The sequence below is a fragment of the Psilocybe cubensis genome, chromosome 11 (assembly GCF_017499595.1).
Source record: "Psilocybe cubensis strain MGC-MH-2018 chromosome 11, whole genome shotgun sequence".
Classification (NCBI taxonomy): Eukaryota; Fungi; Basidiomycota; class Agaricomycetes; order Agaricales; family Agrocybaceae; genus Psilocybe; species Psilocybe cubensis.
In genome coordinates, this window is record NC_063009.1 from 2,513,677 (window position 1) to 2,526,700 (window position 13,024).

Sequence of the window (13,024 nt, forward strand, 5' to 3'; positions counted from 1 at the left end):
AGGAAAGAATGCTGCCGACTTCAGATAGGATAGGATACCAGTAGAATTCAGTGATCTAGGTGGAAACGGGAAACCAGTTTGATAGGGACTGATTGACCTCTGAATATATACAGGTTGTCCCTGGATCGTTATTAGTAATGTATGCAGTGAAAGCGGCTAGACTCAAAAGGTGACGCGGTGACGGTTCAATGAGTTGACGACTTTGATTCGGCAATGAGTCTGACGTATGTAGCCTTCTTTTTCCTGCCAATCCCTGCCAACCTGAATCTCGGGTTACTATTTGCCGGTACTTGCCGGTCGACCCTGGCATTGACAAGCGCCTGTGGATTGAGTGCATTTCGTTTGTTCCTCAATTACCTTCGACGTATTGAGGTGGCCAATCAATATGAGTTCGCCAAAGCTATTCGAGAAACACAGGTTGTCAATGAACACTTCGTGTGAAGATAGATTTAGTGAGCAAAGATCGACCTTCGGGTCATCCATGGCCCATTGCTGAAAATTAAATGGGTTTATTTATAGGGTCCAATACCGAATACACCGATACCACTCATCTGTGGTGTCCGCCCATGTAATGAGCGCAGTTCGTTGTTCCTAATGTTCTCATGATCGGACACTCAGTCCACAAGTGCGAAGGTGTCGATCAAATTTTTTTCACACGTACTATGTAACTTCAAAACATATCCGCGAGGGTTTGTGCGGTGTCAGACCATTGTGCTTTTCAAATAGTTTACATTGTAATAATTCGGCATTCTCAAGTTGCGAACAAGAGATCTTAACTTATTTTTGCAGGCGGCCTTTAAAGAATTCGGCTAAGAGAAGAAGATATGTCAGATAGAAATGCCATGAGATGGGATGATAATCTTACCCAAGGATAAAGCAGACCGTTTGTACTGTCTTTCCAGAGTCGTGTAATTGACGTATTGGATACCGAACCTGATATACGTGATAAATTACTAATTCAACACATCTCAGCATATATACTTACTTTGCTGATGTTCCGCTACTCCACTCGGCGTTATCGATCATTGCTGAAATAGCATGAGTTAAGTTTAAGTAACATGGTTTAACACAAATGACAGTGCTTACCCCAAGCAAAGATGCCTGCAATTGGTAGATTGTCCTCGTGAATGGCAAGTAGTACTTCTCCCAAGTATGACATAAAATAGTCTGTGGGTACATTATAAGTTGCAGTCAGTAAAACAGTGCAATTGCATAGTAGGCTAACTTACTGGTACGTGCTACGTCTTCTGTGATTCGGAAAAGCTCCGTCCGAAGCTGCTCGAAAGGCTCAACGAACCCAAACTCAGAGATATACTTCATTCATGTGGGAGTGAGTATTGATTTTTTACATTTCAGCAAAAGAATCACCATCTTTTTGGTGGGCCAACGAGCCTGAAGATCCTTTAAAGATGCCCTCAGGAAATTTGGTGTGGCTTGGAGCCAACTGCTTGCAGGATCGGGAGAGACACCGGCTGCCCAGCCTGCATTTGAATCGAATTCAACGACATCATGGCACTCTGGCCATAATGGATGAGATGAATTGGAGATACATGCAGCAAGACCGTCTGGAGGAGCCACAACATATTGCGTTCTGTACGCGTCTGTCGCAAAGAAATCCGCCGTCCCTACACAAAGTCGAGACGTAAAATACGAAGAGTGGGCGGCAATCAAAAAACACACCTTTGATATCTTTTTTTTCCTGTTCCGTAAAACGTGGAAGAAATGATGGAGGTAGAGTATCCGTCATTATTTCAGGCCAATCTCCAGTGGTATAAACAGGGTTAGAGAAAGCACCAATGCGGAATGCTGCGTGACGTTCAACCGCTTGTACATCTTCCGTGTTATTGGCACGCCATGGAATACCGCTGAAAAATTTGTGTAAATTGCCCATTATCAATTAGGATAAAGAATGAAATTACACAAAATCGTCGTTCTTGAATGAAATTTCTCCTTGAATGCCCAACTCTCGGAAGGCTATTAGATGGCCAGATGTGATTAAATGTAAAACGATAGACTGCATAAGCAATGCATACCTTTGACTGCCCCTGCATGCGCTCGTACTGGATGTATCTTTTAGCTCAAAAAATTGTCTGCTGATTGAAGGCTTACACAAATTGTACGAGCATTGGTAAGGAGCGGTGGAAGCGTTTACTCCAGGTGCGAATGATATATCTTCAAAGTATTCTCAGACACATGCTTCAGGATATGGAAAGATGCAACAAACATACTAAAGGGATATCCAGCGACTTGACTACAAAAAACACGAGGTTCATTGAATGTATACCTGCCATGACCCATGAATATGACAAGTGCATGGAGACCGGCAGAGTGCTGACCATGTTTTTACTCTTCCATTGTACGCTTTGAAGACGGTTTTTGCGTAGCTAAATTTGAAATTAAACTCTTGAAAACGGCGTTTTCGTAACATCTTTTACTCACTTGACGAAATCATCCACGATTTTGGGGGAAGTAAATCCACCATAATAGGCCTGTAGAGCTAATGGTGTATCCCAATGGACTAAGATCCAGAATATTCAGAGGTGAAGATATTTGAAAGATGAAACGTAAACCTACACAACGTCGCCACAGGTGCTATACCAGAAGCGATATGGTAATCAATCACTAGAAGAATAGATAATAGTTTTAGTTTTACATCAACTGGTAAAGTGGTAGTCAACTGTACAGTCTGAGTAATGCTTGAGTCCCTCTTGATTCACAGGAGAGTCTGCAGTTCCAAACGGAAATATACGCGCCCATGAAATTCTTTGTGAATATTCAAAAAAAAATGAGAGAATCTGCAGGCATACATATATGTAGCACTTACGAGAATGAGTGTGCATTTACTCCAAGGGCAGCTACGCGAGCCACATCTTCCTTGTATAAAAAGTACTGGAGGTCTACAATATCCCCTACACATCGAGACTCAGATTTATTGAAACTAATATTGGATCATCTAGAAGGCCCACCTGTGGTATTGTCTGCAACTCCATTGGGTTGTCGACTATTCCAGTCCCACAAAGTAGGCCCTTTTCCTTCGCTTTTTGCTGCTCCTTCAACTTGATAAGCAGCGGTAGCAACTCCGAACAAAAATCCTTTTGGTAGCGTCAAGTTGGTCAGGATGTCAGCCGGCGCAGGAGAAAACCACGAAGGATAGAGCGCAGGAGGTGCAGATGGGAGTACTACTGGGGTCTTTGGGACTCGTGTCGTTGTGAATGGAGGCGGCTCTACTGGGCCAACCTAAATGTAGCACAAGTAAGTTTGATTCCATGGCATTAAATGTAATAAAAGAACACGAACCACATCCCACAATCTTTCCAAACCAGCAGGAGAAAAATCCTTGGGGATGGATCCTACAGGTGGGAAGCTAACGCCACTGATAATGGGTGCTGGAGTGCTTGACGTATGCGGAGAAGATGTAGAAACGGGGGAGGGTGGCGCAGTTAATGGCATACTGGCAGGAGCAGAAAGAAGGCTAGAGGCTACAGTAGCCGTCGCTTCTAATGCGGATACATCCTTTAAAAGTACTGTTAAATGCAGAGCGAGACAAACGAAACTATATCTTAAACGTGGCGACATTGTGAGGCAGACAGACTGGGTAGAAAATTTGTAAATGTTGGTGATTTATAGCAAATTTAAGGACGATGAGTTATATTTACATTCACCATTGACGATGACGAGGCAAAAGTCAAGACACCCCTGGCAGGTGACTGGACACATCTTTTCCGGGCCGTGTTTGCACCATAAGAACCACAGAAGACCTTTCAAACGAAGTTCAGAAGTAGGGCGAACCTTATGACAATGAATGTTGGAAATCGCATTATCTCCTCACAATACACCATTATTATCTGGAAGACATAAGCTCCATAGAAAAACAAAGTGGATAAATATGAGGACATACTCTACTCAAATCCTTCAAGCGAGACTATGTAGCATATTGAGAGCTTGTTCTTGATTTTCATAAGGGATATCCTCGCGAGTCCAGCGCAGTCCTTCCTCGTAGCGTTGGAAAGCAGTTTCCAGGATATCATCGTGGGAGTCTTCAAGCCCAGGGGCGATAAGATCACACAACTCTCCGGTGAGTCTTGATAGTGTCATGGCTCGGTTACCCCTAGGACAGGATACTATATCATAGATTTCGGACACTTGATGAATATTATTTCTTGTGCATTTCGGATCGGCGATTAAGCTCGCCAAGATGAACGCGTCCTTAATCGCTATTTGGTTTATTGTCATAAGAAAAAGAAGGAATCTATTACCAACCTCTATTGCTTGACCTGCACCAGCGCCCTGATGTGGAGTCATGGCGTGTGCCTATAGAGAGATTCACACATTGATTAACTTATAAATTGTATTCGTTCGTCATCACTTACTGCGTCGCCCGCAATTGCTACTCTGCCGAAAGAATAGTGATTCAAAGGCACCAGGTCTCGTACAATCCATTTTGTTACACTTGAAACACACTGTATGGGAAATGAATTATAAGAACAACTTCTGTAGGGCTTTTACAAAAAAAGGAAACCACCTGCAGTATGGTTTGTACTTCTTCTTCCCACTCTCGGTAGACAGATAATAGTTCTGCTGGTGTAGAAGGGAGCGCCGTCGCGCCGTTGTAGGTAGTTCCTATTTTGGAAACATCAGTGTCGTATGCAACAATGTTGAGAATTCTGTCTTGGGATATTGGATAAGTGACAATGTGCTATCCCACAGTCAGCTTCAGAATATGCTTAAGGACTAAATATTTGAGCGCACCTTTGATTTTCCGGAATACTGTATGAAAATAAGACTTGAGCGAAAGGGATGCAGTAATCAGTATAAAGTCTTATTACCAACATCGGAACACTCAGTGCGTTATGGTCTGGAGACACTTCTTTTAATTTGTCCATCTGTATGAGCGCACGATAAGCAATGCTTCCTGACCAGACCGGGTTCAAAGAGGGCAAATCGATGCCACCACGATTGTGAACGAGGCCTTTCCGCACAACAGAATTGATTCCATCGAATCCAATGAGAAAATCGCACGTCGCTATGGTACCATTTGCGAATTTGAGTAAGACCTCATCGCCTTTATCTTCATACGAAGTAAGTGTATGAGATAGGTGCAATTGACCGTACATGGACTCCTTCAGAACGTGCTGTAGATCAGCTCTGTGAAAGCGCATAGCCCCCCCTGACGATTTCGATATCAGTACACCATACTCACACTAGACAAAGTGACCCCAACCATTCTGTAATATATCGCGCACATGGAAACCTTGAGCTTGGTCTGACTTTCGGACTCGCATTATGCAACCTATTTGTGATTTGTATTGAAGGCAAAGACTATAAAATTGAGAACATACTCACTAGGGGAATCATTAGGGGGAGCGGGAAGGAAGGAAAGCAAGCGTTCTTGGAGGCCCATCGCTTTCGCAACTACCCACGTTCGGGGCCATATGCTAATTCCTGCGCCAATATCCGAAATACAGGGTGCATTTTCGTAGATGTCGATTTGCAAATCGTCCCTCTGGCTCATAAATCCCAATGCTGCAGAGAGAGAAAGGCCACCAATACCTGCCCCACTTTGCAAATATTGATCATTTGATCACTCGGTATGAAAAACAACCAGACGCACATTATAGCTATTCGTAGTCCAGTGGACATCCTTGTTTCGTTGCTGGGTCAAACGGGAAGTGTAATAACAACAAGGGGCGCTTGCAAACTTTGTTCCGTCAAGGCTTTTAAAGGCCATGCCGCGCTAGTCGTACCGTAATATCAAGCCACGCCACTTCTAGACACTATTTTCGTGTTAGTAACGTACGTCAGATTCACGTATATCGGCCTTTTCAGTGCGGATTGGATGAATCGTGTAGAAAATGGGAATGCTTTCATGTTCCATTTTCACCGTTGTGTTAGAAGACGGGTCAATATATGCGCAATTGTCCTTCATCCGATGTGTTTACTGGGATTACGGGGAATACAATCGTCCGATGTCGAAGACGGAGATGAAAACATGCTGTACGGAATAGAAGATTAATGACCGGTATAACACACGCATAGAAAACGAAATGTGAACTTACATTACCAGAACATATGAAATAGAATGGATCCATTTGGAATGATCGAGGTACGCGCAAACTCGGATTCACACAATTGGCACGATATCCTCCAATTATTAATTTGAAGACTTTTTTGAATTTAATCTTTGAACAATTTGTTCAGTTATAAATTCACAGATACTATTACGCATGGATGTATCGATAATGTCACTCTTCCAATGGTGAGCTGGTAATATCATGTGAGAACAAATGTCACTTCAATGATTGGGACGACGAACATTTACAATAAACTCCAAGCAAGAATCAGCTCATCCTTAACATGTCCAAGGCCCGACGTTTATCTTCTTCTGCTGATTCTTTCCACACGAATTCAAGTTCTCTGTCAAACTGGCGGACTAGGTTAAGGAGTTTCTCGCGAGGCACACTGTTGTCTCCTTCATGGACGTCCTCAAAACCAGGTGCAACCAACTGGCAGAGCTGTCCGCCTAGACGGGACCTCTCGGTTAGTCTTTTACCGGCGGGACAACAGATTTCATTAAATATTTCTGCAACCCGTGGTAACATAGCCCGAGTGGAAAGCCTATCTCTCAATAGACTGGCGAGAATGTAAGCATCCTATGAAAGCGTAAGTGGTTTTATAGCAAATGATGACCCATAGAAAACCTCAACGGCACGCCCTGCTCCCGAACCAAGATGCGGGGTCATAGCATGAGCCTACCAATGCTAGGTCAGACAGATACATAAATTGCGAATAGTGGATACCCACCGCATCACCGGCAAGGATCACTCGTCCTTGGGTGTATCGGTCCATTGGTTTGAGAAAACGTATAACCCATTTTGTGGGTTTTGCGATGCACTGCTAAAACGTCAGAGATTACAAGGCATGGTGGAAGTTTATAGATGTATGCATACCCGAACCAGTGCCTGAACTTCCGGTTCCCACATGCTGAAAATCGATATGATTTCTTCACGGGAGCAAGGAGTAGTTGTAGGTCCATGATAATAAGATCCTTCATTCAAAATATCAGTGTCAAATGAGACGAAGTTGATGAATGTATCTCTGGAAATTGGGTACGTGATGATAAGCTTATAAAAGATAGGCGTTCATCAACTGTGCTTTGCCCATCCGCCGTAATACTAATTCACCTTCGATTTCCCCAAGTACTACAGTTGTTTATATATCAACAGAAGGCGACATTAAACAGCAAGTACGAACCATAGTTGCCCCGTTGATAGCGCGATGACCAGGGTACTCTTTCTCGAGACTCTGAACGGGAATAAGGCCTCGATAGGCTATGTCTCCCGAGCATACTGGCTCCAGGGATGGCGAATTTGGCATTCCGCACTTGAGCAAAAAGCTCCTCCTGACACTCGATTTGATACCGTCCATGCCAACTAGAAGGTCGCAGGTCGTAGTATATCCGTTCTCAAAGCGGACGCGTATCTCGTCATCTGCTTCCTCGTAATCTACAAAACGATGGGAAAGGAACAAGTCGCCGCTTGAGTTGTCAAGTAGAACCTTTTGTAGCTCGGCTCTGTGAAACCGAATACCACCACCTGCAGAGTGTTTTAGAAAAAACGGAATTTGAGTTACGAGGGACAGACCTTTCATTGTCAAATCATCGATGTTAATGCCTTGATCTTGATCGCCCTTCCTAATATTGAAGACAACACCTGTTCAAAGGGTTCAAGAGTAAGCATTCATTTTGCAGGAGATTGCAGTAAACCTACGGGTAGAGTCATCAGGTTCTTTGGGGAGAATTTGGAGCAGACTTTGGTCCAATCCAAGGTCTTTGAAGATATTCCAACTGCGAGGCCAAAAGTTAATGCCTGCCCCAATTTCGGATATCTCAGCAGCTGCCTCGTAAACAACGACTTTCATGTCTCCATTCTTAACGGATTGCCTCAATGCCGACGACAATGTCAAACCTCCAATTCCTGCTCCACTTCAATGTATAAATCAGTGTAGTTCCATGTTCAAGAAGAGAATTCTCACATAATGGCAACGCGAATTGGGCTGTCGGACATTATTTTCAAGCACCTATCATGGCGCAAGTTTGTTTTTATACCTTTCGGCTATCTGTCCGCGACTACTTGATCCAGTTGGAATACGTTGGGTCAAATTGTATCATACTCTGTCCTGGGAAATATCAGTGTGAACGTCTGATTCATGTTGAGATTTTGGTGCACCTACACATGGGTCCCACTTTTTACCGATAAGATAGAACGCCCTTATTTAATGGCTGACACCATTCGAAAGTCTTGACAAAGAGAAAAAGAGCAATTCTGCACACAACCTGCTCCTTGTAGGTGGATGTAACTTGCGTTATTATATTTTGCCAATTCTAAGCGCGTGCCGTCTGAGTTTAAACCGAACTGTCTCGGCATTCCACGTGCTACTTATCGGCAGACGCGCTTCCGGTGTTTACCCCTTTCTTATCGCATTTGCTAACTTGACACCTTACTTGTTAACTCTTGCGATCTACATATTTAAGACTCGAAATCTCAAGATAAATATTTGCTTATAATGGTTTTTATTCAGTTTCAGTACACCGGCGAACAGCAAGGTAGAAATCACAGAAATGGGACTTCAATGCAGTGTACTGAAGTTATTTATAGGGCATCGCACCGTACGTATTACGGGTACGGCCGTACAGTATACGGTGCAAATACGGGCAAATATAGCTACAGTACGTGCCGTATCTTGTCTTCAATGAGTCTGCTACGGTACGGTACGGGTTACATTACGTTGTTACGGCCGTCGTAGACGGTATACGGTAGATACACAAAATTTAAATCACTATAAGTAACTACTTCTGAAGCTTAGATAAAATCTTTTCTCTGGATGTAATTAATTTCTGTTTGACCAACATTAGGCATCGAATCGTCTCTGGTTTAAGACTAGCGCGCCGAAGCGAGATAGTGTCACGGCCACTGGAAAAAATCCTCTTGACTGCAACTGCTGATCCTAGAGACAGTTAAATAAATGGCAAATACTCTGTTTTGCATCATACAGCTTACCAGGTATGGATAGTAGATCACAAGCCAGGCAATGAAGTCGCGGAAATTGAGCTTTTCGCCCTTGCCACCATTCGACTGGATTGCATGCATTGAAGTCTTCTTGTTGAAGATTCCAAAATTCGGTCAGCTCGTCCGCAGGTGCACGCTTGCGCTGAAATCGGGATGTAAAGCTTTTTTGAGGAGACGCAGAAAATGACTGTGACAATGACACAGATGACTGTGAGGATGCCGCTGAGAGCGGCTGGGGAGCAGAAACCAAGAGTGGTGGATAGTTCTCATCAAAATATCTGCGTAGATTTGATTTAGCAGACTCTAGCTCAGCAGATAACTGAGGATCATCTTGAAAATCATCCCTTAACGCGTCATACGATATACGAGGATCCAGAACTTCAAAGATTTGTTTGAACAAAACCAAACATATGCAAAGAGAGCCACGTACGTGAAGACCAAAGGTAAAATGGCGACTCGTCAAATGTGTGGAAGTAGTCGCTCAGCTTTCTATGCGCATCGGTAAGCCCTTTCAGCAGAGATGGAGGTGTAGACATTGGAAGAGAACATATTATGGCTTGAATATCTTCTTGTAGACCGCGAAAAATGGCCTAAATCGATGACAACATGGGTGTTTGAGTTTGGGACATCTGTGTTGTTGCTAGACGGAAAGATTTTAGCCAGCCGGTTACCAGCTCAATGGAATGCCAATCTTCTGGAGATAATAGATATGGCCAGAGATCATTGTGGAGATGAACATATGAGTCAATAATGGCTCGATAATCAAGTGCACGGCCTAGTGAAAGATTTGAGTATATGACGTGGCAGCCTGAGGGTACTATGCAGCTTGAATGTTACTCACGAAACATTTGATGAGTTGATGACCATCGTGTCTTAACATCCAGAATTAACATCAAACTAGATAGCGTAGGATGTAACGGTGGCAAATTCTTGTTGAACTTTGCTATTTCTTGATACCAATGTTGGCGTCGCTGGGAACTTGATCGCACTGATCGAACAATTTTCCGAAGCTAAACATTCAAATATGTCAACTGTAAGTCCAAGTCTTAAGTGACATTAAAATTTACTTTATAGACTGCCAATCGTACGTCTTGGGAGGGAACTTCACTGTCTTCATCTTCATCACCATCCTCTTTCGAAACATCCATATCAAATTCACGATCAACGTGAGAACTAACTTCATCTTGATATGTAAATCCAATTGTTTGGGCTCATAGACTATCATCTGATGAGATAATTCCAATACCCTCGAGCAGCTAGCGATGGAACATTAAGCAGAAAGTCAAGGTTCAAAACAAGAACAAATATACCTTGAGTGCAGCAAGATGAATTGTGTGCGGCATGCAACGCATACGTGAGTTGGTTGCTGAAAATGGTATGTCATTTGCCTTGCATCGAGCTTCGAGCGACTGGATCATGGTATCATTGTTGCTTGCATTATCCATCATGATTGCCATAATCTGATATACAATGTGAATGAAAAACAGGCCGATTAACTTTGATTACTGCACCTTAGCAGTTATTCCATAGCAATCTAATGTAGACCACACGAGAGCAGCCATGTTTTCCCCTGAATGAGCACCCATTATTTCCCGGAAATCAATAAGGAGCTCTTCTATGAGGCAACGGTCAAAATAGCTTCTATATTAGTGGGAAAAAGGGCTTACCATATTGACCATCATTCTTGATGTAATGCGCTACAATGGCGAGAAATGCATAACCATTTCCCGAGCTCCATGCATCAAGTGAAAGACTAATCTTGCCTCGTAACTCCTACACATTAAGTACATTAGATCATGTTTGTACCATTGGTAGAAATAGCACTTACAGCAAACATGGCTCTGGTATCGGAAACTGTATCCTCGCCCAGTGTCATAATGCGTCGGCGAACACCATCTTTTTTAGGAAGAGAAAATGTGCTTGGATTCCGTTGATACTCCATCAAAGCAACAAACTCGGGTTTTTCGACTTCGTCAAATGGCTGGTCACATGCCACAATCCATTCAATAAGAAGACTCTCAAACTGCTGTTGGTTCCAGGGCTCCTATTTGGTTTGATCAGCACCGAGGAACCACAAAATAATTGTACACAATACCATTGCTTTTTCCTTCTGCCGTATGAAGGCGTCTTCAATATTGGTGGACTTGGCCTTAAATTTGCGAAGATAGTCCGAATGGACTGATGTGTCATATACCTTGCTTCCAGACGCAAACTCAATCTCTTCCTTTGTTGGTGGGGTATCGGTGCGCAGTTTGAGATAGCTATAGAGTTGGTACAATGTTGGAAAGTGTGATTTGAGGTGACCAATTAAACCTAAACTTCTTTGTTAGTTTGCGAGTTTTTTTTGAATCCATGAAAAATTGTGAATATCTGACCATTGAGGCTATGGTTCATCGCTTTTGAAATGGTAAATGTCTTACGATCTCCATGGTAGCACCGATAGTGGCGATCACCGGGTTCTCCAATATTTCCATTTCTATTTACAGAGACCTCTTCGTAAAACAGGTATACCGGATTTTGTTTACCTTTTGCCTAGTCAAGAATTATTGGGTCAGCGACATGATAACAATGTATAGTATAGCATAGATTACCTTCTTCTTAACCAAGTCTGGAGTAGCACTAGAACTCTCAGACGGCGCAGTGAATTGAGAAGACTGAATGTAAGGGTCTAGGGCAGCACGTCTTTTTTTGGGCGCTGGCTTTTTTCCAGAAGAGTGACGTTTCTTGCCAGACGGAATGGTTTTCGTTGAAAGACTATTAGCCAACTAGTAAACAAGTGGTACTGATTAGCTACTTGCTCACGACCAAAATGAGACACTGGAATAAATACCTCAACGTTTGATATCTCCTGGCAGTCACCGTCACTGTCGTTTGATGAGACTGATTCAGTGCCGCTGGATGATGTGTCAGTAAAATCTCCATCCGAAGCATCAGTGAGTGTCTCAGCATTCCGAGGCTGCCGTCGCTTTCGCTTTTTTGTTAACCTTCTGCGGGAATGCTCGCCATCAGATTGCTTTTCAGCATCAAGAATCTCCTGCATGCGGACGGAGTTGCGGGCTCTTCCACTTCGAAATGCTGTTGATTCTACTAATATAAGGTCATTAGGGGTTTGTACAATTGAATCATGACTCACTTTCTGACTTGTTTGTTGACTCGGATGCCTGAACTGGAGCTGGCGGAGCAAGGATTGCATCGTCGGCATCATATTGCCACTGGATTTGCGAGGCATCCTTGAGTGAGCCGTCTTTGTTGAGTGCACATTGCTCCAAGTTGGACCCAGCACTTTTGAGTTGAGGATGCATCTTCACGTTGCAGCTTGTGACGACAATCAGATTGAAGGAGCAAGTTGGAACGTTTAACGAGGGGAAAAGATGCAAAAATGAAAGTGTACATTACCCCCTGATCATTTATGACCATCATTCCCTGCTATGAGTCCTACAAAATGCAATTAAATCATGGATACTGATCGTTAAACTGCCTCGGCAGGCACCGTGTTGATATGCATTAATGCAAAGCACCAAACAAGCTCGTACAAGCATACCAGACCATTTTATCTGCAAAATGGGTGTGCACCCGTACATCCGTCAAAACCGTATTACGGTGTAAAATTATGACTTACAGTACGGCTGACGGCCGTATCATTGACGGCCGCCAACATGGCATTTAATTACTACCAACGGGACGGCTATACACCCGTAAAATACGGCCGTATAAACCGTATCATACGGCGACGGCGCGAAGCCCTAGTTATTTAATCATGCCGTGCAATGCTATACAGATATTAGTACATTTTCAACATATTTGTCGGCTTGATCGTGTTTACAGGATATCTGGTAATCAGTATTCAAAAAGGGAAATCTAGGTGGGTACATACCTCTACTTAAAGTTAGACTTAGAGATCGCAGCAGAGAAAAAGGTACCCCTCTCGCGGAGACGACGGCGACATGAAACAGCTTACT

General features: G+C 43.3%; 3 protein-coding genes across 3 annotated transcripts; all 3 read right to left on the minus strand.

Moving 5' to 3' along the window:
* Positions 1–777: 777 nt before the first annotated feature.
* JR316_0011882 (Beta-glucosidase 7) lies at positions 778–5,640 on the minus strand (the record flags this gene model as incomplete). Its single annotated transcript, XM_047897523.1, has 26 exons — positions 778–809; positions 866–933; positions 986–1,028; positions 1,087–1,167; positions 1,230–1,314; positions 1,369–1,625; positions 1,681–1,865; positions 1,920–1,974; positions 2,034–2,060; positions 2,110–2,172; positions 2,229–2,284; positions 2,337–2,384; positions 2,440–2,518; positions 2,575–2,622; positions 2,684–2,763; positions 2,825–2,909; positions 2,967–3,237; positions 3,298–3,524; positions 3,924–4,311; positions 4,371–4,460; positions 4,523–4,696; positions 4,750–4,767; positions 4,827–5,167; positions 5,222–5,290; positions 5,344–5,558; positions 5,612–5,640. 26 exons carry the CDS (start codon positions 5,638–5,640, stop codon positions 778–780), a joined length of 3,114 nt encoding a protein of 1,037 aa, XP_047743932.1.
* A 698-nt stretch (positions 5,641–6,338) lies between these two features.
* On the minus strand, positions 6,339–8,063 carry JR316_0011883 (Salicylate hydroxylase; the record flags this gene model as incomplete). The annotated part of the gene is made up of 9 exons (XM_047897524.1): positions 6,339–6,650; positions 6,699–6,749; positions 6,802–6,891; positions 6,948–7,121; positions 7,182–7,199; positions 7,252–7,592; positions 7,641–7,709; positions 7,767–7,981; positions 8,032–8,063. 9 exons carry the CDS (start codon positions 8,061–8,063, stop codon positions 6,339–6,341), a joined length of 1,302 nt encoding a protein of 433 aa, XP_047743933.1.
* An 844-nt stretch (positions 8,064–8,907) lies between these two features.
* On the minus strand, positions 8,908–9,601 carry JR316_0011884 (uncharacterized protein; the record flags this gene model as incomplete). The annotated part of the gene is made up of 4 exons (XM_047897525.1): positions 8,908–9,003; positions 9,057–9,131; positions 9,313–9,443; positions 9,496–9,601. 4 exons carry the CDS (start codon positions 9,599–9,601, stop codon positions 8,908–8,910), a joined length of 408 nt encoding a protein of 135 aa, XP_047743934.1.
* Positions 9,602–13,024: the final 3,423 nt, after the last annotated feature.